Here is a 26855-nt window from a genome sequence, read left to right on the forward strand (position 1 = left end):
TCCTGGGCCACTTGACCTTTCTAAGCATATATCTGCTTTCTTCTTGGGACTTTATTTTTCAACCCTGCATACCAGCCATATGTAAACATTATAAGCCTGCCTGTTTTCCGTATAACCCTGATTTTAGGTTGCATTCATTTGTAAGACCCATCATTGCTTTAGTAAAACTTATGGAGGGTGTGCTACATTAAATGCATGATGGATTGTCAGATGCAATGCACTTTCAGAAATAATAAAATGAGAAAATATATATCTGTTTAATTTTCTTATATATGTGGGAGAAAAATAATCAAAAATAAAAATTTTAATTTTACTACACACTTAAGACTTTTTTGCCAAAGAAAACTCTCTATTATTCTCCTCAAAAAAATGGGATTGTACTATTTTGGTAGCCTGTCTTTTTACTAAATCCACTCCTTCACCTTTAATGATTTTTGTAACTATGTTATAGTCGTGTGTGGGTGTACCTAACTTATTTAACTGGTTCCTCTATTTGCAGCTTTTTCTGTTATAAAAAGTGCTGTGAAGAATATTTCTTACAGATAAATCTTTGCTTAGATCCATGGTTTTTTTCCTTCAGATGATGAAGTACAATTGCTGGGTTGAAGAAAATATGTATTTTTGTGGTGTAACTTCTTAATAAAGAAAAGCAGGGTGGCTTATTGTTTGGCCATTAATCATCTCTAAAATATAACTTTTTCTTCTTTATTAGTGAACACTTGTCCTGCTCTTTCACCTTTTTCTTGCACGGAGACAGCAATGTTTGTACCAGTGTGGAAATTAACCAACATCAACCTGTGTACCTTCTTAGTGAAGAGCATATCACCATTGCTCAACAGTCTAATAGCCCATTTCAAGGTAGATTATTTTAATTGGCTTAGGTATTTGATCATTTTGTTGTTCCAAGAAGATCCTTATTGAAGATGGTCATTTTACATTTCGAGGTTCCTGAATTTCCTACTAATTGTTAGCATAATGATGATTTTCATGCAGCTGTACTTTCTTCTCCCCAATTAGAGTGTAAATCAGTGAAATAAAATTTTTAATATGGACATTATAAAAATAATCCTTTAACATAAATGGTAACATTTTAAAGAGTTATTTTCAGTAACATATTACATCTCTAAAGGATTGTATTTTCAAGGTCATCTTGTGTGTCAGGCCACATAGCCATTTTTAACATGGAAACACAGGGACTTCTGGCATCTTTATACCATGAAAATGTTTGAACTGTAAAGGGAATATTTTATAAGATTGCTGGTGCATTGTTTTTAAGTACTGGCAGTGTGTTCTTGTTTTAATTCTAAACTTGCTCTTTTAGATTTATGTGGTAGTACATTTTAAGTACTTAGATTTGTATATATATATTGTTTCTCCTCAAATTGCTTTTCCTTAGGGGGAGTCAAGAGGAGCTAAAGGTATCACAAATTTTTTCAGTTCATATTGAAATTCTATCCATCTGAGATTTTGGGCGGGGGGACGACAGGGAAGGAGACAATATTTTTAACAGTTTTTAGACCAGACTTACTGATCTGACAGACTAGAGAAACCCTGAGAGTGTGGCCCCTGGACACCCTTTTAACTCAGCACCGAAATCACTCCTGAGGTTCACCTTTCAGCCAAAGATTAGACAGGCCTATAAAAAAAACAGTAACACACGTAGTTCAACCGTGTATATGAGATAAATGGGCATACCAGCCCAGGGGTAAGGATGAGAAGGCAGATGGGTACAGGAAAGCTGGACGACTAGAAATGGGGAACCCAAGGTCGAGAAGGGGAGAGAGTGGACACATTGCAGGGTTGGCACCAGTGTCAAAAAACAATATGCGTATTAATTGTTTAATGAGAACTTAATTTGCTCTGTAAACTTTGACATAAAGCACAATGATTTTAACACTTTTTATAATAAGCTAAGTGTTGTACTTTATTGCCGCAATAATGAAGTGTAATAAATTGTTATTCTCTGGAATGATCATTATGGGTTTCCATTTCCTTTTTAGAGTTGCATAATTACTTGCCAAACTGTTCAATGTGTTCTTATTTGGTATAATAGTCTTTTGTTATTTACCTGATGTCTGTTTTGGATTTCTAGTTATTTTAAGCCCATTTGGACTAAATGGCACTCTCACAGGACAGGCATTCAAGATGTCTGATTCAGCTACAAAGAAATTGATTGGTGAATGGAAACAGTTCTATCCTATCTCATCTTGCTTGAAGGAGATGTGTGAAGAAAAACAGGAGGATATGGATTGGGAAGACGATTCTTTAGCTGCAGTAGAAGTTCTTGTTGGTACGGTTTCTGAGTATTAATCTTAAAGGGAAATCACATGGCTGTATATATTAGATAGTGTTTGCTGAATAACATACATCTCTAATACCTTAGTTGCTTTCAACATCAAGTGTTTATTTCTTATTTCCTACTCACATTACTTAAGGGCTGCAGCTTGGCTGTGGTTTGGCTCCCTGTATCTTCTCATTTTGCAGTCTAGGTTAAAGGAGTACCCACTGTCTGGAACATGCTGTCTTTATAGTATAACAGTAGAGGAATAATAGGAACCAAGACTAGCCATGCATGTGTATTTAAAGCTTCTGCTGGAATGTGGTATATGTCATATCTGCTCGCATCTCTTAGACAAAACTAGTCACATGGCAAATCCCAAAGCCATTGGTACAGGGAAATAAATAACCCACCATGTTAAGGGAGGGAAGATAGTAAATAATTGAAAATGAATATTTGGAGGCTAGAAAGTAGACGAACTATGTTATGCAGTGTTTTGACATTTGGTAAAACTGTTGCCTCTGATAACTTAAAAGGCAGAAAATGTACCTAAAGATTTTGTGGCTTTGGTCTACTCTGTCCAGGTTAGCTCTATTCAGATGGGCTGTGTTTTACGTGTCTTCTCAATTACGGGCTCAAGTAACAAGGTAGCCCATGTTTGGGATGTTGATGTCATGGCAGAGAGCAGAAGTAAGAGAGGTTGCCCTGACCATGCAGGCAAATTGAAGCTCTTGCTAGGTGTAATATATGTCACAGGCACTGACATTCCAAAGCAAAGCTCCTGTTAAGTGTAGTGTACATCATGGGATCTTACATTCCAAAGCAAGTCACAAAACCAAGCCTGACAATGGAATGATGACATATATTCCATATAACTGAGCAGATAATTGAGATTATAGTCTATTATACAATATTGAAGAGAATCTTAATGGTAATGTTATATATGAAGGTTGCCTTATTTGGGTTTTTTTTTTTTTTTTTAATAAAAGGATTACCAGTGTTCAATTTCAATAAATGGGGCAATTGCAACAAAAAATATAAACTTTTACTAGATTTTTAAAATTGAGACAAAGAAGAAAGTAAAAAATAGTCCATAATTCTAGTGCCTAAACTACCTTTGTTAAGCTTTTAAAATAAATTTTTAAAGGCAACACACATTAATAGAAAATCCAAAAATGGAAAGAGAAAGCTGCTTTCTTCTAACAGTCTCTCACCAAAGCTAACCATTACTAATACTTTCTTGTGGATTCTTTTAGAAAAACCTTGTGCCAGAAGAGCATATATTTATAAAAATACAACTTTATTTACACTGGTCATCTTATGTCTACTTTTCCATAACAGTGCATTTTGAGTGAAACTCATTCTACTACGATCACAGTAGTAATTGCTTTTCCTTCCTGTTCATTTGTTTTCCTTTCAGCTGGTGTCCGAATGATCTACCCAGCTTGCTTTGTTCTAGTCCCTCAGTCAGACATTCCTATTCTTAGCTCTGTGGGATCCTCTCATTGTTCAGCTTCTTGCTTGGGTGTCCACCAAGTGCCTGCTTCCACAAGAGATCCTGCTATGTCCTCAGTTACTCTTACACCACCTACATCTCCTGAGGAAGTCCAAACAGGTATTATATTAATTTATTTCATCAGCTCTTACGTTAAATCTGTTACTTTGAGTACAGTAAGCATTTAAAAAATAATTTATTTTGAAATAATTTCAAACTAATTTAAAAGTTGCAAGTATAGCACAAAGAACTCTATTATCCAGATACCCAAACTGTTACCATTTGCTCCATCACCCTCTTTGTATATATACATTCATTATCATTGGTCTTTTTCTGAACCATTTGAGAACAACCTGCAGACATGATGTCCTATCACCTCTAAATATTTCAGTGTATTTTTCAAAATTAAGGATGCTGTTCTAGGTGTATTTAAAGTAACATGCTTTTTGCCTCAGTTGTAAGTAGGCTTACCACATATCTAGGGCAAGTCATAGCACAAATTAATTAAAAAAATTTTTTTACTTTAAACCTGCCTTTATTCTCCTACAGCCTGTTCTTTTTTTGTTTGGGTTTTCAGTTGATCCCCAATCTGCCCAGAAGTGGGTCAAATTTTCTTCAGTATCTGATGGCTTCAACTCTGACAATACTAGCCACCATGGGGGGAAAATACCCAGAAAATTAGCAAATCATGTGGTGGATAGAGTTTGGCAAGAATGCAATATGAACAGAGCACAGAACAAGTATGTATTTTCATTTTCAAGTTTATAAAATTGCATGTTGGTAGTTACTTATAATTAGTAGATATTTAAAGTATAAACAGTCATTTGTATGATTTTTCTTTAATGCAGAAAAATGACTTTAAAAGTCAGTATTTAGTGCTTCAATTCAGGTTTAAGAGCAGAGAATTTTATGAATTCTAAAAGACTTCATGATTTCAAATCTTAGGAGGAAGTATTCAGCTTCATCTGGTGGTCTATGTGAAGAAGAGACAGCAGATAAAGTAGCATCCTGGGATTTTGTTGAAGCCACACAAAGGACAAATTGCAGCTGTTCGAGGTACATTTATTTCAGTTGACTCATGTCTGTACATACATATGTGTAATAGTGTTTACGCTATTGAGTGTGTTCCACTTTGTCGTGGCTTACATGAACAGGTTAGGATTTTTTTCAAAAAAAAAAAAAATTAGAGAAATTTCGTAATATGAAGCTGTTTAAAGAAGTACGTACAAATGCATGCCTCTGTCCCTCCCCAAATCCTACTCCTTGTCCCTAGAAGTGGTTATTTGCCAGTTCCTTCCACGCTTTTTTCTGTACTTTAGTGTATATGTGTTTTTTTCCTCCCAACACATGAATGATCATTCTTATGTATTTCACAGCCTGTTTTTTTCATTTAGTGTGCCTTAGATCTTCCCATATTAGTTACTTGCAGATCTCTCATTGTTCTTAAAAAAATTTGGTGTTCCACTGAATGCAAGTCCATAGTTTATTTAATTATTCTGGGTTTGATGGTTGTTCCCAAAAGTCTTTCTGTTTTTGCTTTTTAAAAAATAATACTGTAGTGATTATCACTTATTAAGTTTTTTTGAACACTTACTCTGTTCCCGGAGATGTACTAGACTCAGGATACATTAGTGAACAAGACTCTTACTGTTATGAAGCTTGCACTCTAATGAGTGTGAGGCAGATAATTAATTTTTTTTGAAGGATAACTTAGGAGTAATAAGTGCTAAGAAGAAAATAAAACTAGGTGAGTGGTGTGGTAGAAAATGATGGGGGAGAAGGGCCATTTAAAAACATCTTATGATCTTCAAAAAAATTCTGCCAGTTTTACTCCCAATTTTATTTTTTGCATATAAGAGTTCTGGTGTTTCTTAAACTTTCACCGATTTGAGAACCGTCATTGAATTTTTGTGTGTGTGAAAAAGCATAAAATTGTTTTAATCTGCATTTTTTCAGCTATGAGTTATGTTGAATATTGCACACTTACTGATAGTAGACTTTAGTCTGTGGTGGAATGTTCATAAGGAAATTAGCATGTAGGAAGCAAGCTACATAAATAAATGCAATACAGTAAATTCTGACTGTTGACACTAAGGAACTGGGAACTTAACGTCTATAGGAAAAAGAATCTGAAGAGATCACTCTGTTAAACTGTGCTTTTAGGACAACTCTTTTAGAATAAGATTCTACAACTTGATTGAGTTCTAGGAGGAAATTCATTTGCTTTGGGGTTCAGATTTACGCTGTAAAGAAACCTGGCTTTTAGAAGAAGGTCTGTAGAGGAGAAAAAAGGATGGTGATTAAAGTTATCCAAAATTTAGAGAGCCACTGCTATTAGTATATAGCTCCAGTGAATAGTTTCTTACCCATGTAGCTGGGTAAGTGAATGTATGGCTGTTTACTTTTACACATGTCTTACATACTTTGAATATAACCAGATACTTCACCTCAAAATAATGGACATCCTGTCTCTCCTTAGTGAGTTGCATGTGTTGTTGTTAGGTGTCATTGAGTTGATTCCAACTCATAGCAACCCTGTGTACAACATATTGAAACACTGCCTGGTCCTGCATCATCCTCGCGATTGTTGCTATGTTTGAGCTCATTGTTGCAGCCACTGTGTCCGTCTGTCTCGTCAAGGGTCTTTACTCCTTCTCCAGGAACTGGTCTCCCATGTTCAGAGTACATGAGACGAGGTCTAACCATCTATACTTGCATATAGTAGACCAATTTACAAATGTAATTGCCCTCCGAACTCGTTTTCACTCTTAAAAATGAGTCCCCCAACATGCTTTTATGTGAGTTATATCTATTTTAGAGAGATGTTTAAGGCATTTCTTAAAAATAATAAGCCTAATACAAAGAAACATAACTTTTTTTTTATGAAAATCAACTGTATTTTCTAAAACACAAAAATATTAGGGGTGCCGTTGTTTTACAGCTCTGCAAATCTCTAATGTTGAGCCTGATAGAAGACAGCTGGATTCTCATATCTGCTTCTGCATTCAGTCTCTTGCACTATCTTGTTTTGGTTGAAGTATATGGAGAAAATCCAGCCTCGCATAGCTGTGTAGTCGGAAAAGGAAGGAGTATTTTAGTAGCTTTTTCATGTAATTGTGGATATTCTTCTTTTGTATAGTTTCCTAAAGGTTAGTTAAGTATAGAATCTGAAGCCATATTAATGAAATACTTGTACTGTGCTCATAACTAGATCTTTTACTTATACATGATTTTGTAACATTAAGCATTAGTCATTTGGAAAATAACAGTTCACTGAGTTACACACATCTTCCAGATGTTGGCACATTTCATTATATGTTATTAAAGACTGCCTTTGTTAATATCACCAACAATCTTACCAGAAAAGTCTCTCTAAGCATTAGAAAGCTGTTAAGCTCACAGCAGCAGGTGTAATTTTCTAAAATTTAAATTTTTGCTTTAAAGCTCAAATTTTATCAGTGTTTTTTCTTAAAATGACATTTAACCAAATCTAACCATGGTTCACACTGGTGGTTCAGTGGTAGAGTTCTCGCCTTCCATGCTGGAGACCTGGGTTTGATTTCTGATCAATACACCTCATGCGCAGCCACCATTCATCTGTCAGTGGAGGCTTGTGTGTTGCTGTGATGCTGAACAGGTTTCAGTGGAGCTTCCAGAATGAGATGTGCTACGAAGGAAGGCCTGGTCATCTGTTCTGAAAATCAGCCAGTGAAAATCCTATGGATCACAGCTCTCCAATCTGTGACCAATCATGGAATGGCACAGGACTGGGCAGCCGTGATGGGGGCTAACTTGATGGTAGCTAATAACAACAACAACAAATGGTTTATCTGTCAGCCAGTTTTTTCAAGTAAAAATGATGTTCCATGAAAAAATGGCTAGTTCAGCTTGTAACTCAAGGTGCTTTTCCTCAAAGCAGCCATTGTACTTCGATATGCAGCAGGAATGCTTTATATGTACTTTTTGTTTCTTCACATGGAGTATAAAAAGCTGTATACTGAGTGATTGAGGTTTAATAAAGCTAAGTTATTTTTACTGCCTCATGAAGGATATTTTTAACTAAAATTTTTAATAAACTGAGTGTGTGTGTGTGACAGTGAAAATAAACAATGATTACTACTAGCACAGTTGGTATCACTGTCTTGATTTATGTAAAACTGCTAGCAGTTTTATTTACCATTGCTTTTGTACCAGCATAAAAAGGCAAATGATGTCTTAGTGCTGTTATGGAAATAGGTTTGGCCCCATAAAATCTCTGAAAGGGTTCATGGACTATACTTTGAGAACTGCTGTCGTGGACAGATATTTGAATAATTAATAAATGAATGATAACAGTAATTCTTACCTTCTTATTTTGTGTTTTATTTTTGTTTTTTTTTTTGCTTTCCTTCACCTTTCTTGCTGTTATTGCTCATTATATATATTTTTTCTTTCTTCTGTTGGCTTAGAAGTTAGGTATTCTATTTTCATTCTTATTAATTGAATTAAACGTTTATTGGGCTTGCATTCCTTGAAGTCTAAAGTTTACCAGTGAATCTTTTCTCTTTATGGAACATACAAGGACCTTGGAACAGTCTAATCTTGCCGCTTTTATTTTCCATGTTGTTTTTATTAACTTGCACAAAAGCGAAGCCCATTGCCGTCAAGTGGATTCCGACTCATAGCGACCTTATAGGACAGAGTAAAACTGCCCCATAGGGTTTCCAAGGAGCGGCTAGTGGATTTGAACTCCTGGCCTTTTTTGTTAGCAGCCGAACTCTTAACCACCGTGCCACCAGGGCTGCTTTATTAACTTAACCCAGTGCCGTCGAGTCGATTCCGACTCATAGCTACCCTATAAAATGAACAGTAACTCCTTGATATCATATGACACCCTGTCCTGATTTGTCTCAGAAATGTCTTTTTGTAGTTGTTCTAGTAGGTCCAAACAAGGAGTATATATTACATTTGGTTGTTATGTCTCCTCTTCTGTAGTTTCCTACCCCCTTTTTATGACAGTGACTTGGTTAGAGAAACTAGATCAGTTGCCCTCAAGAACGTTGCACATTCGGGATTTGTCTTTTAACTTGTCATATAATTTATCTTGTTCTTGATGTGTCATTTAACTTCTTCCTTTATTCCTTGTATTTCTGTAAATGTTAGGTAGTTCTAAAGCTGTGCTGTTTTCTGTGCTAGTAGCCACTCATAACTATTTAATTAAATTTAACTAAAAACAAAAAAATTTAGGTCTTCGATTGCACTAGCCACATTTCAAGTGCTCAGTAGCCATATATAGAACATTTCCATCATCACAGGAAGTTCTTTTAGACAGTGCTGCTCTAGAGGCTTGGTTAGATTCAGGTTCAATATTTATAGTATTTCATAGGTGGAGCTGTTTTCCTTTGTATTGTATCACATTAGAAGGTACACAGTGCCTCGTTTTCCCAGTTCTAATGTTAAGGTTGATCACGTGGTGATCAGCCTGATTCTTCCGTTGTAAATTTTCTAATCATGTTGACTGGGAATAAAGACAGTTTTTCTTTTTTCTTTGAAATCTCTATACCTTTTCTTTTTCTTGCCTGTTGCCTTGGCTAAAACTGTCAATAAAATGTTGAACAGAAGTGTTGAGAGTTAATATTCTTGCTTTGTTCTCAGTCTTTGTTGTTAGCTGCTGTTGCATCAGCCCCTAGCTCTAGGTGCCAGTCTTTTCATCATTAAGTATGGTATTGTTGTTGTTAGGTGCTGTTGAGTCAATTTTGACTCATAGCAACCCCACGTGACAGAGTAGAACTGCCTCATAGGGTTTTCTTGGCTATAATCTTTACAAAAGCAGACCTCCAGGTCTTTGTCCTGTGGGGCCCTCTGGATGGGTTCGAACCTCCAATCTTTAGGTTAGCAGCCAAGTGCTTAACTCTTTGCACCTCCAGGACTCCTTGGTTTGGTATTAGTTGTAGTTTTTTCATAGATGTCCTTTATCAGATTGAATAAGTTACCTTCTATTCCTTGTTTTGGTTTAAAATCAGAAAAGGTGTTCATTAGTGACTGCAGCAATGGGCTCAAACATAGCAATGATTGTGAGGCAGTATTTCATTCTGTTGTACATAGGGTTGCTATGTCTGAGTCAGAATTGACTTAGTGGCACCTAATAACATTCTTTGTCTGCCAAGTCTTTTTTATTTGAGTAGATTTTGAATTTTGTCATGTATTTTTCTGTACCTATTTTATTGAGATAATCATATGTTTTTTTCCTTTATTCTGTTCATTTGATAAATAATACTGATTTTTTTTTTCTTTTGAATGTTAAACCTTGCATTCCTGAGACAGATCCCATTTGATCATGAGGCTTTTGTGTCATGATCTTTTTATATATAGCTGGATTGATTGATTAATATTAATAAGTTTATATTTCTGTTCTTGTGGGATATTGGTCTGTAGTTTTCTTAAAATATTAGGGCATTAGTGGCTCTCTCCTGTGTCCTTTTGACATGATTCCATTCTTCTTTGATAACTTTCATTCTTTTTGGCCCAATAAGATGTCCCAGACTTTTTACAAAATGGCATCTCAGCATGTTCCCTCAGCTGAGAGTTCTTTGAAGAAGTGCTTTCTAATGCCCTTTATCTGGGTAGCTCTGATTTAACAAAATTTAAAAATAAACTTTAAAAGAAAATTTTAACAATACCTGATGCATATTAAGTGCTTGAACTCCCTATCTCACATTATTTTTCTAAATTCTTTGTTTAAAATGTATGTTTTACATCAATATCAGTGAGTTTGGACATCTCAAAGTATACAGTGTTTTTACTACACTAGAGAAATCTGAACAAAATTACTAGCTTTAATTTAAGTTCTTCTGTTTAGAGTTGCTTCAAGTTATGAGAAAAGAATTCTTTAAGACATTTTCTTTTCCTTTTCCACTCTGCTGGTTCTTGGGAGGTAGGTATGGTGTAGGACCCCATAACCAGTTAGTCAGTCCCAGCGCTATTGAGACTTGATCTAATTTTTCATTCCAGTAGAGTAGAATAAGTTTTCTAGCCAGTTGCCACAGAATTGTAGGTGATGGCTGACCTTAACCAAGCCAATGATTTATAACAATTAATAACTGTGAAATATCAGGTTCATTTATAAATCAATCAATACCGAACTTTTTATACTTTTCATCTTAAAATAAGTAGAACCTTATCTCTGAGAGTATTAATTCAGATACTGAGATATTTAGATTATATAAGAGAAACAGTCTTTGGCTATCTCATCACAGAGCTGTTGAATCAGTGTTAGACAATTGGCTTTTATGAACTTTCCTGCATGCATTTATATTTTAGGTCACTGAACAGAGTATTTTTTTCCCTGTGTTAATTCAAATCATTTTACTTTTAGGATGATATGTGAAAAACAGATGAGTTTTGAAATGCTTAATAGTGTTAGCTCTGTACTTTGCTATAATTGTGATACTGTAAATCTTAAACTTTTCTTTTAACTTCTCAGGCACAAAAGTCTTAAACCAAGAAATCCTGGACAACAAGGACAGGCACCATCTTTAGGTCAGCAACAGCAAGTACTTCCTAAGCACAAGACCAATGAGAAGCAAGAAAAGAGTGAAAAACCACAGAAACGCCCCTTGACTCCTTTTCACCATCGTGTATCTATTAGCGACGATGTTGGCATGGACACAGATTCAGCTAGTCAAAGACTTGTGATCTCTGCTCCTGACAGTCAAGTGAGATTTTCAAACATCCGAACTAACGATGTAGCAAAGACTCCTCAGATGCATGGCACTGAAATAGCAAATTCACCTCAACCACCCCCACTTAGTCCTCATCCATGTGATGTGGTTGATGAAGGAGTGACTAAAACACCTTCAACTCCTCAGAGTCAACATTTTTATCAAATGCCAACACCAGATCCCTTGGTTCCTTCTAAACCAATGGAAGATAGGATAGACAGTTTATCTCAGTCTTTCCCAGCTCAATTCCAGGAAGCTGTAGAACCTACAGTATATGTTGGTACAGCAGTAAACTTGGAAGAAGATGAAGCTAATATAGCCTGGAAGTATTACAAGGTCCCAAAGAAAAAAGATGTAGAGTTTTTACCACCTCAACTTCCAAGTGATAAATTCAAGGATGATCCAGTTGGACCTTTTGGACAGGAAAGTGTAACATCAGTTACAGAGTATGTATTTTTTTTAATAGTCACTATTATAATTTAAGGGTGGAAATAATGTAAGCTGTTAATAGTAGGACTCCAGAATTGGTTTCAGGATAGGCTTTACAATAATAAATCCTTTGAGTATTAATTTTGCATAATTTCTTCACTGTCTTTTTTTCCTCAGGGAGTCTCTTTTTAATAAAATATTTTAGCCATAAAAAAGGAGAGAAAATAATACATAAACACTTGTATGTCCGTCAGCCAACTTTCAGTTAGACCTCTGTACTATTTTTCTTCCTCCATTCTTCCTGTCACTGTCCTAAATTTGGTATTATCATTCCTATGCATGTTTTTATACATGTAGCTCTAGTTAACTCATTTTAATTGCTTTATGGTATTTCTTTGTTATGAATATACCATAATTTATCTGTTCTCTTGAAGATGAACATGTTCGTTGGTTGTAATTTTTCACAAAGCGATGAAGCAGCGAACTTTTTTGTATAGATTTCCTTACATACTTGTATAACCATTTCTCTAAGGACTACATCTAAAAGTGGAATGGCTGGACCATGCGTATGTCCGTTTCCAGTCTTAAAGGATGTTGCGAAGTTGCTCTTCAAGCTGTACTAGTTTACAGCCTCACAAACCAGCAGACTTTGAAAATGGCTGTTGCTCAACATTTTCCTCAATACTTCGTATTATGAGACTTTTAAATTTGGTTAATACGCATGCAAAGCAGTATCTCATTGTCTTAATGTGTTTTCCAGATTCCTAGTGAGGCTAAGCATCTTTAAAAACGTTTATTGCACATTCGGATTTCTTCTTCTGTGAATTGTCTGTTCATGTTTTTTAGTTGATTTTCCTTTTCCTATTTTTTTTTTTTTTTCTGGTTTATTCTTTGCATGTTCTGGGTATTAATTCTGCATTAGTTATATGTACTACAGGATACCTTCTTCCATCTTGTGGTTTGATTTCTTTGTCCACTTCATTTATGGAATACTTTGGGTAGAAGTAGGCTTTTTTCAGGTCTCCCTTTACTCTCTTGTTCTGATTATGTTTATAGTCTGTCCTGTAAGCCTTTTGCATTTTTTATGTGTAGGTTTTTCTAAAAGGTGAAAATTAACCAACAAAGCACCATTATATTTATTGGAACTGTCTAACTATCAGTGTATAGCCAAGTAGTGTGCAAAGATTACATTTCCTTTCTGACAGTTTATTGTCTTTGAATTAGTTCAGTATTGCCTAAGTGTCACTAAAAGGTGAAATGATACCTTAGATGTCATTTTTGTTTAAAATGTCATGTTTTCCATTACTGATTTATGTATTTTTTTTTTTATAGTAATAACTTCGAGCTCATTCTAACTCCTATGTGGCATTTATTACTATTACTTTCTTCTCAAGGCGTTCCGTTCTCATGTGGCCCAGTTGCTTTCTAGACTTGTTTTCCAACTCTATAAGACTTTGTTTTAATAGACTCCTTAATTAATACTCTAGTTTCTTATAACTAGTGTTTTCTTTTTGATTTTCACCTCATTTTGTTTGAGTGCATCTTTAATTACAAAGAGTGTATGGGAGACAAACTTGATATTCTTACGTGTCTGAAAATTACTTGACTTTTTTGCCCTCGTACTTGAATTTCTGATTTGGCTATGCATTGACTTCATAGTTGAAAATCATTTTCTCTAGAAATTGCTTTACTGTGTTCTAGTATCCAGTGCTTCAGATGAAATATGCAATACCAGTTTCGTTATTTGTCACTTTTTTTTTTTTTTTTAGATGTGATCTGTTACCCCCATGAAGCTTTTAGGATTTTTGCTTTAGTCTTAGCATTGTGAAATTTCACAAGAATATGTATAGATATAATGATCTTTTTTTTTTTTTTTTTTAGTTCTCGTGTTGGACACTTGAATATCTCATTCAGTGTGATGTCTTCTGTGTCTTGTCCCTGGGAAATTATCTTTTTCTTGAATAATATCTTCTCCATTTTTCCATTCTCTTTGGAACTTCCGTGATTCGGATGTTGGGCTTCTATATTTTCTACCTATCTCTTTTGCTCTATTAGAGAATTTCTCAACTTCCCTCCAACCCTTCTTAAATTCTTAATTTTTCTTTCTTTTTCTTCTAATTTCTAAACTCTGATTGCTTTTAATAGCATCCCCTTCTTGTTGAATGTTGTGTGAGATTTTTTTTTCTCTAGAATTACTTTATTTTGGTCTTTCTCTTTTCTATGCTGTATTTTCATCATATTTATGGTAATTATTTGTCCATACATATTTTCGATTCAGGGAATAGGCAGGCTGACTGGAAATTTTATGTGTATAGCCAGAGCTAACAAGCAGCGTTTGTTCATTCATTCAACAAATGTCTTAGAATATACTATGTGTCAGTGCCAGTCACTTTACTTTATGATAACTGGGTAGGGAATTGAAGGAGGGGGTTCCCTCAGATGCCAGAATGAAGAGGATGCCAGATCCTTGTTTTTGCTGGTATATTCATTTTCCTTACTCTTCCTGTTCCACTGTTTTCAGCCCATTCTCTCATTTCTGTTCAGAAGTTTAGGTTCAGATTGTCTCTGGTTTTCTGGGCAATTTGGCTCTCCTATTGTTTCTGTAGTTTGGCTGTAGCCCTCTCTTGCATGTTCTAGGCTGTGAGTTTGCTTTGCTGTGTTTCATCTATTTTGAGCATCCCTGAGACTTAGTGAAATGTTTAGTCCATTTATAGCCTTTCTCATTTTTCTCTGGTGTTAGCGATTTATTCTCTTTTAAAATTCCTTCATCATTTTGTTATTATCTAGCACCTTAAATCTAAAAGTATTGTAGTACGTTCTTCTTTTTTTTTTTAATTGTGCTTTCAGTGAAAATTTACAGCTGAAGTTAATTTCTCATTCCAAAATCTATACACATTTTGTTTTGTGTCTAGTATGTTCTTGTGATTTTTTTTTAATTAAAATTAATCTGAATTTGAAATTTAGAGATTTCAAGACACCCTTATGATTATGAAGATGATTATGTGATAGTGGGTCTCTTGAAAGCAAGTAATACCTTGGAAACAAGTCTTAAAATATCTTAATTTTATCTGTGCTGAATATAATATAAAGTCTAAGCTAGCTTCAACTTTGCTTGAAGTTATGGTTGGTCTTCCTGATTCTGTGCCACTCCTCTATATTTATTCTCTACACAGTAGTGAGATTCATATCATTGTAAGGTAAATAATGTTACCCATTTGCTTAAATCCTCTAATGGTTTCCTTTTACATTTAGAATAAAACCCAAATGCTTTCTCCTGATCTGTAAGACTGCAGTCTCCTGCCTACCTAGCTCTATACCCTTATCAACTATTATCCTGTTTGCTGCCTGATGAGCTATACCAGCTTTTGTGCTATTTCTAAAAAAAACGCCAAGCTCATTCCTTGTGGCTATTAGAATTGCATTACATAGGAGGGGAACAGCTCATCCCTTCTTATCATTTAGTACTGCTCAAAAGTTACTTTCTTGGGGAGGGGGAACTTCCCCAGCTGTCTTGTCTACACTGTTGCCTCTCCTCACTCCCCAAATCACTACCTATCCCATGCATTGCTTTTATTTTCTCCCTAGCATATATCATCTGAAATTATACTATGTATTTGTCAATGGTCTTTTTCCTGTTAGAATGTAAGCTCTATGAGGGTGAGGACTCTGTCTTGTTTACAGCTGTATTCCTCCAGTGCCCCCACCCCACGCGTACACACCCATACTTAGAGCAATCTCAAGCACATAGTAGACATTTGGCAGATGTTTGGAGAAAGAAATGATAGTATGGCCCCAGATTACTTTATGATTTTAAAACTTGTTTTCTTTCCTGCTTACGTTATTTAATGTAGGTAAAAATGTGGTGATATGACTCTTTGATTTTAAAAACTGCACAATTGAGTTTTTAGGGGCACATTATAGTCATAAGATCAAAAATTCTAGCAATACTTCAGGTGTGTGTGCCTGAGCATCTTTAAATGAAACAAAGGTCTCTTAGAAGTTAATACAACATAATCTTAGAATCAGTTCTAAAACTATGACATTTTTCGTACTGGATAAAAATGAGAAGGAAGATGCATAATGTAGAAAGCTGGCATGCAGAAGAGTGGTGTTGGGTCATGATGATATAAGTTAAGGAAGTAACATGCTTCTACCTGTTCCTAGGTACCATTTCTTCTGCCTCATAGAAAAGAAAAAGATTAAATAAAAGGGTTTTTAATTCTGTGTCTCATGTGGATATTGTTTTTGTTATGCTAGTTACTAGAATGCATAGTGTGTCACAATTCACTTTTAAATAAAAGCCTTAAGTCTTGTTTTTATAGTGTAGTGGTAGATTCGAATATAGTAAATAACACAAAAAGTCAACCATCAGAGGCTTAGTTGATGGTAAGCTAAATAACATTTATGGAATATAATTGTTCTATACTTGGTAGGTTAGTTTTTGTTTTAGTCATCTGCAGGTTTCTGTCCTTTTCCTCGAGTTATTCTAAGGCAGTAGTTCTCAACTGGGGACGATGTCCCATCCCCCCACCCTCCAGGTGATGTTTGGCAGTGTCTGTAGACATTTTTGGTTGTCACAACTAAAAGTGTGCTCCTGGCATCTGGTGGGTATATGCCAGAGATGCTGCTAAATATCCTACAGCATACAGGACATCCCCACATCAAAGAATTATCTGGCCCAATATGTTAATAGTTCCTAGGTGCTCTGATGTTATGAGTAACTTATAACAAAAATTTGAACTGTAGAATAATAGTTATTAAATTGGATAGACCAACGTGTTTCCTCATTAGTTTTATTGAGGAGATTACCTATATTAGTTTAGTCCCCTCATACCACAGTAAAATACTTGGCATGGTATTCAGTGTTTGTATTACGCTAAAACAAGAGTTGTTTTTTTTTAACATAGTGAAAAGGATCTTGTAGAAATAACTTGGTAATTCAGGTTCCATGTCCAGTTCCAGTTGCCTTCAAGATTCCAACTCATGGCAATTCCATGTATGTCAGAGTAGAATTGTTCTTCGTAGGATTTTTTTTTTTTACATTTTTTAAAATTTTTACTGTGCTTTAAGTGAAGGTTTACAAATCAAGTCAGTCTCTCATACAAAAATTTATATACACCTTGCTATATACTCCTAGTTGCTCTTGCCCTAATGAGACAACACACTCTTTCTCTCCATCCTGTATTCCTGTATCCATTCAGCCAGCTTCTGTCCCCCTCTGCCTTCTCATCTTCCCTCCAGACAGGAGCTGCCCACATAGTGTCATTGTCTACTTGAGCCAAGAAGCTCCCTCCTCACCAGTATCATTACCTGGCTTATGGTCTTCTCCATAGGGTTTTCAATGGCTGATTTTTCAGAAAGCCAGGCCTTTCTTCCAAGGTGCCATTGGGTGGACTCAAACTTCAACCTTTTGTACCTGCTATTAATATTGCTTAAAATAGGATATTGTGAGGATTAAGATAGTCATCTCCTTAAGGGAAGTGGCAAAGCTGATGGACAAAGTCAGATTAGGTCTCCATCATTAAAATAAATTCTAGGAATTATGCTCTCTTGATGACATTTAAACAATGTAAAATTCTTTATAGAAACATTCTATAGTTTTAAAGATATAATGTAATCAAACACCTTTCTAACCATAGAGTAATCCTTTTAGAAATCTAGTTTATTTTATGTAAGTGAATTTATGAATTCCTATTACACAGTTGTTGTAAATTAAATTCTTTTCTGTTTTGATTTTTCGAAGTGTATTTAAATGTGTAGCAGTTGATTTTAATGAAAATAAGTAGAAGGTTGTTGTAAGTTCTTTGCATTTTTTTCTCTTTTTTAAGGAATATTATCTTTTTTAATTCATATTTTTCAAAGGTATATTTTTCTTTATCAGTTTGAATAAAAGTGAAGTTTTATTTAAATTCGGGCCTTGCCTTGAGTGAAATTATAGTCTAATGGAAAAAACATAATAAATTAACTGGTAGAGGTACATATAAAACACAGTAGGGACACAGCCGTAGAGTTGGGAATAATTTAATTCCATTTAGGGAGATCTAGAAGTTTTAATAGAATTTGGTATGGATAGATTATAGGAGTGCTGCTTAGTCGTTTGGTGTGCCCTGATGAGAAATGGGACCTGAAAAGTAGTGTAGGGCTCTATAATGGAACTGTAGCATATGGTTACAAGTTTATTTTATTCTTGAAATGGTAGACTATTCCAAGTTTTCTGAGACAAACGAAATAAAAAGATTCTGGGAAACAAGGATTTTGGAAAAATTAACAAAGTGGCACTATTGAAAGACTGGTTGAAATAAAGAGAGATCTATCTGTAAAAGATTAGTTTGAACTTTTGAACAGCTCATGCAAAAGGGATATAAGAGCCCTCACTAGGAAATTAGAAACAGAAGGGGTGTATGGATGTTAAAGAACTTCACAACCAGTTGAGTAGTAAAGTACGGGAATAATAGGAACGTTAATACCAGTGTATTTATTTCATGAGAAGGAAAAATGAGGAAGAACATGTTTGAAGGCTTCTCTACCACCCTCTTTAGACTAAATCTTTACCATGCTTAGTTTTTATGTTTTTTTTTAACTAGTTTTTCGAAATAGTTTTCAAAATAATGTATGTTGTGAAAGGCCTTAGTAAGTAAAGTCTGGCTAATTAACTTAAAAAAATGAAGGAAATCTGTATAGGCTGATATGGAAAGACTTCTAGATACATTATAAAGTTTAGGAATAAGGTATATAGCATATGTATACATATATGCGAGGATGGCGCAGGAACAGGTAGTGTTTCGTCCTGCTGTATATAGGTTGCTGTGAGTTAGAAGCGACTCGATGGCATCTAACGGTAACCACACACATATATGATGGTATATGCGTTTTTTAAAACCGTAATTATGTAATGCAGATACTTAATCTGTATTATCTTCAAGGAGAACAACTGGAAAACTTGACGGTTTTCAGTTATGCCTTTCTGTGTCATATGACTTTTTAAACTGTGTGCATGTAATACACGTGCATTCTAAAAATGTGAATTCAGTTTAAGGCCCCTGCTTAGAGAGGTATCATCAGGCGTTTGGGATCATGTGTCTGATGCTTAGGAGAGGGAACTATTAATATTCCAGTTACTGTAGACATAGAATACAAGGAAGAGCAAGAATGTGTCGCTAGAAATAGCTTCATTAAAATGGTTGACTTTTATAGGTATGTGCCTCCACAGAAAATTATGGTCAGAGAAATTTATGTTTATGTTAAGTGAAAATCCAGTTTCTGTTTAGTATAAAAAAATGAGGTTCTGTACTTATCGCTGTTGAAGAGTAGCACTGTGCTTCTGTAACAATAAGTGGATAAATGAAAGGAAATAATATTCCTGATTTTTCTAATTTAGATGGTGATGTATACCTAATGGAGCCCTGGTGACATAGTGCTTGAGAGCTCAGCTGCTAACCAAAAAGTTGGCAGTTGAAATCCACCAGCCGCTTTTTGGAAATCCTATGGGGCCGTTGTTTGTTCTCTGTTCCATAGGGTTGCTATGAGTTGGAATCGACTTGATGGCAACGGGTTTTTGTTTTTTTTTGTTCTACCTAGTTGATTCCGACTCATAGCAACCCTACAGGACAGAGTAGAACTGCCCCATAGGATTTCCAAGGAGTGACTGGTGGATTCGAACTGCTGACCTTTTCGTTAGCGGCCAAGCTCTTGACCACTGCGCTGCTAGGGCTCGTAGACCTAACTAGGGTAAAAAAAAATAAAATAACTAGGGTAGACTGATAGAATTCGTGATTTCTAAGTGCTTGTCTTATTCTTAGATTCCCTGTGTGGCACTTTATGCCTAATTTTTCATTGACTACTTTAAAGCAAAATTTGTAAGTGCAAGAATTTAGTTGGGGGAGGGAAGAGTTGAAGGTGCGTAGAGCATATCCTATATACAGGATATACACACATCTGTGGCAAATATCTTTATACCTTTTCTTTCTAATTATTTTTAGTTTCTCTATTTAACGAGAGCATCTATTTTAGAACAGAGACTTAGGACCTTAAAAGTTTTAAAGATAGCAGGAAAAATTCTTTCAAGGAACATTACAGTTGCTTTTTAAATTTTTTCAAGGATTTAGCTGTTAATTTTAGTGGAATCTGTGATTGCTTCAAGTATTCTGATTCAGAGGGAAACAGTATAAACCTGAAACAAAAAAAGGACTGTATTTGAGCATATTTTTCCACACGTTCTGTAGTCAGGGTATACTGTATCAGGAGGTCTTAACCATGATGTTGATTGGTAGAACTAGCTCCTATATTCCATTAAAGTATCTACCAGACTGTTACTGTATATATATAAAAAATATATATATACAGTTATAGAATGCAGTATTTAATCACTAAAAGGTAATTTCTAATTACTTGGTTTCATAGAAAGAAGTCTATGATGAAATAAACTTGTTTTGATTTGACTGTACTCAATCTTTAGGTAACAGTCTTCCATATTTGATTTCTTGTTATTTTAATGCAATAAAGTTACACTTTTGACAGATAGCTTGACTCAGTTTAAGGATTGATTTTGAATTGGATATGGTGCTGGAAAAGGTACCACTAAAAAATAGGGCATCTTTGAGTTTGTTTGTTCCTTAACATTTCCTTTTGTAGCTTATCTCCTTCTATAATTGTCAATCCCAAAATATTGTTATACCTTGCCTAGAAGAATTTTGTTCAATAAAGGCAATGCATTTGATACCATAAGCCATATTAAATTCTCTCCAAGTGCATTTTAGGAGAGTATGTTATTGTAGTTGTAATGAAAAGAAGGAGATACAAATAATGAATAATATAAAAGTAATTTAAATTTACTTTGGACTTTGCAAAGCTTCCTGTTCATAGCTGTACTTATTCTTCTCTCAGTTTTTCTGTACTGTGATTAGCTTTATATCTGACTAAAACTATCTCTGTGGTTAATATTTGACTATATGTGAAAGTTCCTTTTAGGAAAGGGGAGATGTTGTTCCTTTTCACAAAATTATATGTATACTATATAATTGGATAGTGATAAAATGATAATGAGTTTTTAATCTGGCATCTCTTAAAAATCACTATTTTTATTTTTTATCAGCTTTAAATATAGAAGGATGTATAATGTAAATAATTTATATTTTTTATTTGTTGTGACTTGATATTCTTGATATTATTGACTACATTTAAATCCTTTGCATATCCCAATGTCTGTGAGAATAATTCAATAAAATAACAAAAAGTTGATCTTTAGGCAATGCATTTGGTTTACTCATTCTTATCCCTAATAGAGCATTGTGCAGTAGGATTGGTCCTTTCAATAATGTTACTGCACGATAGTTTAGCATTATGCTTTTCCCAGAGACGACGACTTAATATGAACAACAGTTGTTTTATTCACCTCTACACAGTGTAATAGTTTCTTTCAGGGTGGGGTGAAGGGTTTTGTTTTGTTTACTTACTTCCCCCCCATGATTAGTTATCTGAACATACATACATAAAATCTTTCCAGCTCTATCGCTGCCACTGTGTGACCTTAGCAAACCACTTTTTCTACATGATTTCCATATCAAATCAGAGAGAATACCCTATATTTCCAACCTTATGAGGTTATTAAAAGTATCAAATAAAGCAATACATGTCAAAGTAGGTACAAATACTATTTTGAAAAGATTTATGTTAGTGAATATTTGACAGGTCAGGGTCTACAGCTACTCTTAGAAGTAAATGTTCCTCTGTTTACCAAACAGAACAATTCTGATAAATTATAGTAAAGCATATCCCATTAATTAGCACTGTGTTCTCGTGGAACAAAGTTTTCGTAGGGTTGGGATTATAGTTTTGGAGATTAGACCTATGGGGAATTATAATGACATATATTTGAGCATTTGATACCATGTTTAGAAAACATCAGTTTTACTTTTGATGCCCTCTCTTTCACGCTTAGTTTACAGAGGGTCTTCTAGTGCCAGGCAGTGATGAATAGATTAATAAAAATGATAATCCCTGTCCTGAGTAGAATTTACAATCTGGCAAATACCTTCATTGTTTTCAAATCTTAACACCTCTTTTTATTTTTGTCCCAATACCTGTGACATATAAGCAGTGGCAGCAGTTTTACTCTCTAATGTGTAAAAGTGGTTTATTTCAAAGTATGAGTAATTTAGGATTATTAATACAAAGAAAAATCTTGTGTGGCTTTTAGAGGTCATTTTTTCATTTAGCAGAATACATTTTGAGTGCCCGTTTTGTGCCAGACACTATTCTAGCATTTGGAATAACTCGGTGAATAAAGACAAGATCCTTGCCCTTGAGGGGCGTATATTCTAGTGCGAGTGACAGTCAACTATGAACATAAGCAAATTATATATGTTAAAAGATAAGTGCTATGGAGAAAAATAATAGCAGGGTAAGGAGGATCAGTGCTGAGGTGGGCATGTTGCAATTTTAAATAAGGTTGTCAGGATAAGGTCTCATAGGGAAAGTGACATTTAAGCAAAGACTTGAAGTGAGGGAGCTGGCCGTGCAGGTATTTGGGGGAAGAATGTTCAAAGATAGGGAACAGCCAGAAGTGTGTCAGCCTACTTGAGGAACATCAGGAAGTCCTTGAAAGCAGCATAAGAGGGAGAAGTGGAATAGTAGATGATGAAGTTGGAGAGGAAAAGAGGAGCCAGATCATGTAACGCCCAGGATATTATAAGGAGTTTGGCATTTACTCAGAGTGAAATAGCCATTGCAGGATTCTGAACATAATCTGACTAAAAGGCTGACTGTCACTATTCTGGCCGGGTGGGTACTTCACAAAACTGAGAAAAAAGGAATTTGGGCATCTAAGAGTATCTTATACAAACGAAAACTAATCATGCTGTATTCACACTCACTGAAAACCCTGGCCTTCAGAGGTGTAAAAGTTCTGATCCTTTCCAGGGTTCTATGATGCAAAGTAGAGGAACCCTGGTGGTGCAGTGGTTAAATGCTCGGCTGCTAACCGAAAGGTTGGCTCTTCAAATCCATCAGCTGCTCTGTGGGAGAAAGATGTGGTAGTCTGCTTCTGTAAAGATTTACAGCCTTGGAAACCCTCTGGGGCAGTTCTACTCTGTCCTATAGAGTCACTATGAGTTGGAATTTGACTCCATGGCAGTGGGTTTGTTTGTTTTGCTTTATGGTGCAAATTGGCTTCTTGTTGGTGTCCCTCCTTCAGCCTTACACTTCAGCTTTCTCTGGTCCAAGTCAGTTTCTGCTAGTTCATCTTTCTGACTTCACTGTTGTCTTCTCTTCTCTCTTGTACTGTCCTCTTCTATCATTTTATTGATTTTTTGGGAGAGAGTAGAAACATACATGTTTAGTTGAACCAGAAAGCAGATAATATAAATGATTTTCTGATGTGATTAGAAAAAAAACTTTTGGGAACTTCCACTTTGCACTTTGACATCTATTCATCTTACCAGAATTAATACTACTAATGTTATTTTCATGAAACACAGACCAGGCCTTTAAAAATGATAAAGTTAACATATGTCCAGTCATGACAGTAAGAAAGGATAATCACTTTCATCATATGAATACTAACACCAGTACTTTAAAAGGTACTCGTGTCTCACTGTACAGCTCACACTTTGAGAATCACTGTCCCGGAGTAGTTTAGATTTAAGAGCCCCTTCCATTGAATGGCTTTGGACAAATTAGTATGCTTGAGGAATTGAGAACACAGTAGATTACCAAAAGATAGTATATTTTGATGGGACGAGCATGGATTTTAGTTCCATTTCTCTGTTGCTAAGAGTGAGCTTCAGTAAATCATATAACTTCTCTATGCCTCCTCAGTTTCTTCATTTGTGGAATGAGAGGTTTCAGTAACCTCAAAGTAATTCTAAAAGCTTCAGGATTCTTAAGTCATTTTGGAATTTTTTTATGCTTTTATGTAGAATAAATAGAATTAACTTTCTAATTTTATTTTTTTATGCAGGTTAATGGTGCAATGTAAGAAACCTTTAAAAGTTTCACATGAACTAGTGCAGCAATATCAAATTAAAAATCAGTATCTTTCAGCAATAGCATCTGATGCAGAACAAGAACCTAAAATTGACCCATATGCATTTGTTGAAGGAGATGAGGAATTCCTTTTTCCTGACAAGAAAGATAGACAAAATAGTGAGAGAGAAGCTGGAAAAAAACACAAGGTAAGAGAAATCAAAGTACACCAAAGGGTCACTGATGATTTTGTAACACTGCATATAGTACCGTGTTTATCTCATTAAAAAAATTTTTTATTTTAATTTAGAAAACATTTTTTTTACTATGTTAATCAGGCACATGGTTCAAAATTCTAGAGTTTATATGTAGTTTAAATTATAGCTGGTTCTGCTGATGGAAAGATCTCTGTTTAAAGTTTCTGGGGTGAAGAAAGAGTACATTAACTTGTCAGTTGAAATCAGGGCATTTAGGTGGACTATTTTGATGGCGAGTTAAAATGTGCTGTAAGTGAATTACCAGTTTCCAAAGATAAAATACACATGAATGAGTTTATAAAAAACATATTTTTGAGTGTATAATTCAAGGATTTATAGTGCCCTTATAATTAAAAAGTTATATTAATGAAGTGTGGGACTTAGTAGAAATACTTACTTGATTAAAAATTTAAAAATCAGATACTTGAGGATGTGTTAACTAGAAAACTTCTGGATAAGAATTTTGCTTTAAATATAAAATATAAAAATTGAAACCTATAAAATTGTAAAGAGGATCCAGTATTACGCTTAATACAATGAATTAATTTCACAGAATTTTGCTTAGCCCTGCTGTGTGCCAGTTAATTGAAATTTTGTCCTTTTGTGAATATGAAAACAAGAAGTAGCTAGGAAGACAGTGAGTTTAGTAGGAAGAGCATGGGTTTTGGAATTTGACAGATTTAGATTGAAATCCCAGCTTCCAATATTTCTCGGCTATATTTCTTAGGGCATATTATCTTTAGAATGTCTATTTTGTGTGTAAGGTAGGAGTACTACTACCTATTTTACCTCATAGGTTAATAGTGAGAACAAGTGATCATGTATGTAGAACACTTAGCAAAATGCTTGACACGTAATAGCTACTCAGTAATTGGTAGATTTTTATTAGTGGTAAATTACATATTTCAGCCTAATTTGTAATGTTGTTTGCAGGTAGAGGATGGAACATCTAGTGTAACGGTGTTATCACATGAAGAAGATGCAATGTCATTATTTAGTCCCTCTATCAAGCAAGGTAAACATTTAATTCCTAATCAAAATATTGTATCCTGGGAATATTACTGCAAATTAATCTGATATTGGAGCCCTGGTGGTGTAGTGGTTAAGAGTTTGACTGCTAACCAAAAAGGTCAGCAGTTCGAATCCACCAGCTGCTCCTTGGAAACTCTATGGGGCATTTCTACTCTGTCCTGTAGGCTTCCTATGAGTCAGAGTTGACTCGACAGCAACAGATAATCTGTTTGTGTGACTGTTAAAATTCCTTTTTGCATAATTCGTGTTTCATAGAGAGGGACCTTTCTAGAAAGAGTGGATTTACTGTTAATCTTTTATTGGGAGAAGTAAATTCAGGTAATAGAAATTCTGTTTTGAATGTTGGAACGCATTTCCTTCTTCACAAAGAAAAAAAAGTTCTCATCTGTAAAATTAAGAGATTTGATTAGATCATTATGTAAGGTCCCTCTCAGATCCAAAGACTTAATTTATAAATGGGACATTACTGTAATTTTGTTGTCCCATTCTTCCCAAGGAAACCCTGGTGGCGTAGTGGTTAGGAGCTACATCCGCTAACCAAAAGGTCAGCAGTTCGAATCCACCAGGCACTCAGTGGAAAATCTGTGGGCAGTTCTGTTCTGTCCTGTAGAGTCACTATGAGTTGGAATCAACTTGAGGGCAGTGGGTTTGGGTTGGGTTTTTTATTCTTCCTCCCCTACACACACACACACACACACACACACACACGTTAGGAGTCAATTCTGACTCATAGCGGCCCTATAGGACAGCAGTAGAACTGCCCCATAGGATTTCCAAGAAGTGCCTGGTGGATTCTAACTGTGGAGGTTTTGGATGGCAACTGAGCTCTTAAAAAGTGGCATGGTGGCTGGGACTCCACTTGTGTCTGACTTGTGCTGCTTGTGAGTGGAAGAGAGAAGTACAATATATTAGTTCTTTTACAAAATCCTTTTAACTTTTGATGGGGTAAAGGAAGTCATTCTTTGGTGTGTGTCTTTTGGGGCAAAGTTTTGTTTTAATATTTGGAGTAACTAAAGAGGGTAGGTTTGAGTTCTTTGGCCCCTTTACATACTCTAGGATATGTTGTTGTTGTTAATTAGCTTTATTAGCTGCCATGGAGTTAGTTCCAACTCGTAGGAACCCCATGTACAACAGAATGAAATGTTGCTCAGTCTTGTGTCATCTTCACAATTGTTAATGTGCTCCAGTTCATTGTTGCGCTCACTGTAGTCTGAGTACCTTCCAGCCTAAGAGGTTCATCTTCCAGCATTATATTGGACAATATTCTGTTGTGCTTGATAGGGTTTTCATTGACTAATTTTTGGAAGTAGATCACTAGGCCTTTCTTCCTGGTCTTAGTCTTGAAGCACCACTGTAACCTGTCTGTCATGAGTGACCCTGCTGATATTTGAAATACCAGTGGCATGGTTTCCAGGATCATAACAACATGCAAGTCACCACAGTATGACAAACTGACAGACAGGTGGTGGACTCTAGGTTATAAGGAGTGTGTAATCCCCTTGTTGTGCCTGTGGTATGGCTTTCTCAAAATGGACCATGAACCACATATTGGACCACATTCTGGAGCATCTTTTGAGGTGAAGGTTGGGAATCTAGGTTTTATAAGTACCTAGATAATTCTGGCAGAGCTACTGTTCTAGTTAGTCTTTAGAAATCATATACAGAGCCATTGGGAAAGTGACTTTTATATTCTGAAAGAGAGG

General features: G+C 35.3%; 1 protein-coding gene across 3 annotated transcripts in view; it reads left to right on the forward strand.

Moving 5' to 3' along the window:
* MED13 (mediator complex subunit 13) overlaps positions 1–26855 on the forward strand; it is a 95248-nt gene that overhangs the window by 23079 nt on the left and 45314 nt on the right. For all 3 annotated transcript variants that reach the window (XM_064271314.1, XM_064271315.1, XM_064271316.1), the window contains 8 exons: positions 713–858; positions 2093–2290; positions 3699–3893; positions 4351–4513; positions 4719–4829; positions 11236–11919; positions 23859–24072; positions 25054–25135. In XM_064271314.1, the coding sequence (XP_064127384.1) occupies positions 713–858; positions 2093–2290; positions 3699–3893; positions 4351–4513; positions 4719–4829; positions 11236–11919; positions 23859–24072; positions 25054–25135 (1793 nt within the window). The remainder of the gene's footprint in view (positions 1–712; positions 859–2092; positions 2291–3698; positions 3894–4350; positions 4514–4718; positions 4830–11235; positions 11920–23858; positions 24073–25053; positions 25136–26855) is intronic.

The sequence above is a fragment of the Loxodonta africana genome, chromosome 18, assembly GCF_030014295.1.
Source record: "Loxodonta africana isolate mLoxAfr1 chromosome 18, mLoxAfr1.hap2, whole genome shotgun sequence".
Lineage (NCBI taxonomy): Eukaryota > Metazoa > Chordata > Mammalia > Proboscidea > Elephantidae > Loxodonta > Loxodonta africana.